The sequence below is a fragment of the Cyprinodon variegatus genome, unplaced genomic scaffold (genome assembly GCF_000732505.1).
Source record: "Cyprinodon variegatus isolate N-32 unplaced genomic scaffold, C_variegatus-1.0 Scaffold163, whole genome shotgun sequence".
NCBI classification, from domain to species: Eukaryota; Metazoa; Chordata; class Actinopteri; order Cyprinodontiformes; family Cyprinodontidae; genus Cyprinodon; species Cyprinodon variegatus.
In genome coordinates this window covers 110,643-113,081 of record NW_015150616.1, presented here as the reverse complement: position 1 = coordinate 113,081, position 2,439 = coordinate 110,643, and the positions used below count along the sequence as shown (strand labels likewise).

Below are 2,439 nucleotides of genomic sequence, written 5' to 3'. Positions count from 1 at the left end.
AATACCAAATTATTTATTTAGGATTAAACCGCCCAACGTGCATCAGACCCGCTTTTCCACCGCATAGCTAGAGCAGCAAAGATGCTTCAGCCCAAATCAGACCTAAACATGTACAAGCATCAAAAATGAAGCAGTATGCCAAATTTTGCTGCTCTTGCTGCTTGCAGTCTGAACGTAGCATAACACTGATTCAGAGTGGGACAAAAATGCACTCAAAGTGTTACTTTAAGAATGCAAAATTTACTCTGTACCCCTTTGTCTTCTGTTGCTTAGCAATACTGTAGCTGGTATACTTTGGGACTACAATGGCTTCTAGGAGGGGGCAATATGCAACACCCATGCTACTTTGTTACAAGACATAAAATAAGTTCAATTTCAGCAAACCAGATTGAATGAAAACAATAGTTTGCTTTTGATCCGAATCAAACAATCAGACCAAAAGACGTTTCTGGTGTAAATCGATTGATTAGTGCGTCTATGGTCCTCTTTACTAAAGCAAAAATACTTAGCAAGTCATTAGAAATATCTTAAGAGTTTTCAGTTATAGAGTCTGAGGTGAGGTTTGTGTCGTAACTTTTTGTCTTTCCTAACACTTTTGACTCTTCAGCTCCCTGATCTCATTAATCCTTTCCGTATTCAGAGGCCAGTGCAAAGACCAAAGATGGCGTCCAATGTGCCTTTGAAGAGCTAGTGGAGAAGATCCTCCAGACTCCAGGGCTCTGGGAGAGCGACAACCAGGGTCAGAAGGTCCAGCTGGGGCATCAAGAGCAGGGCGGAGGAAGGGCATGTGGAGGATACTGCTCCATACCCTGAAACTAGAAGAAACGGCAAAAACGGCGACCTGACAGAAACTACAACGGACCAGAGATATGGAGCTTAAGAGGGGCGGAAAAAAAAAAAAAAAAAAGAGAGACGAATTGTTGGAGTTCTGTCATCAGAACGAACACTGCAGTTTTGCACAATTACTGTTCAACTTCTATTACTTTATCATGTTCAGTTAGTGTGTGGAGATTCCTGCGGTAACCATCTGTAGGTCGGTGGTGGTGAAATTAATTAAACATACGAAGGATACCACGACCGTACACGTCTAGGTTAAAGTGATGTCATTAGCTACAGTTACTCAGTTGCACATTACGGCATTACATTACCAGCATTGTGCCTGTAACATAATCTGATTTGTGGGGCTGTGATAGGTGGCCTTGCAGGTTTTACTCTAAATATGGAATTATTGTAAAAAAAAAAAAAAAAAAAAAAGTGTTTTTTTGTTTTATTGGCTCCAAAATTCCCAACTTTTGAGCATCTTGAGGTGGCAAAGACTGAATACTCTCAAATAAAATGTTAAACAATGGAGCCTAGTTACTGATAACATTGTTACCCCTCCCCCGTCTCGGCTGTACACTCCCCCCTCCACAAGGTTACTTCTTGCTACAAGGATGCCCATTTACTCACTGTTTTAATCCTACTCTTCCAAACTCGACCAGTTTATTTCCATTTGTTTCATTTAGCGTTGCTTCCTTTATAATTATCGTTTATTAACCACAGAAAGAAAACATTCCCAAGCACTTCTCTCACTCAAGATCCACATGTGTTTGAATTCCAGCTTTAATTTGGACATATTTACTTTATTATTACCAGTAATTGTTTTCTGGGAATTTAAATAATTTTCTTTTTTTTTCTTTACTGTTGCTTTGTTGTGCTTTTCAGTAGTGTGCTGTTTCTTGTCAATCCTAAACCTGCCTTAACACTAGAAGAGTTGCAGTCAAGTAGCACTCGATCTGTTTTGAATTTAAATAAACGGAAACCCGAAGATGGGATCTCTCATCTCCTACAAGTCTTTGTTTGATGGCTGTCGTGTGGTTTAGTGTTTTCCTTCTAAAGTAATTTGTTGACTTGTCTGTTGATGCATATATTCCTTGCAAAGAATAAAGGCAGAAACTGCAGAGGCGGACAATCCAGGCTAATCAGTTAAGTGAAGAGATAATCCAGAAATACTTGGAGGTATGGAAAAACCTTATATTTTCCTAATGGGTCTTATACACTCTGGAAAGTATGCATGCATTTTCCAAATTAGGATAAATAAAGGAAATGGAAATGGGCTTCATTTGTGTTAAAGTGCTTAAATGCATATAGGCACTTAAGATAACATAACCAACTATTTTGCTTGTTGATGTTGTTTGAACTAGTAATACATCAGTGGTTTATGGGTTTTGTAGAAATGTTTGAAAACTCAGCCCATAGATTTGGTCACAAATCGACTCTAGTACTATTTTGTGGGTCATAAGCTGAAATGTTTATTAATCTCTGTTTTATGCAGCTGCTTACTCTAAAAAAATCACATCCATTTATCAATCCATAAATTAAACCTTAAACCAAATGTCTCTGAGTCCATCTGTCTGTTTTTTCTGTCTATCCATTCATGTGTCATTCCAGATTCCTTCC

At 38.5% G+C, this 2,439-nt stretch overlaps 1 protein-coding gene across 1 annotated transcript in view; it reads left to right on the top strand.

The window, feature by feature from the left end:
• LOC107086815 (ras-related protein Rab-18A-like) overlaps positions 1–1,218 on the top strand; it is a 10,172-nt gene extending 8,954 nt beyond the window's left edge. The window contains exon 5 of the mRNA XM_015378018.1: positions 623–1,218. Within this exon, the coding sequence (XP_015233504.1) occupies positions 623–813 (191 nt within the window). The 3' untranslated portion in view covers positions 814–1,218. The remainder of the gene's footprint in view (positions 1–622) is intronic.
• The last annotated feature ends 1,221 nt before the right edge of the window (positions 1,219–2,439 follow it).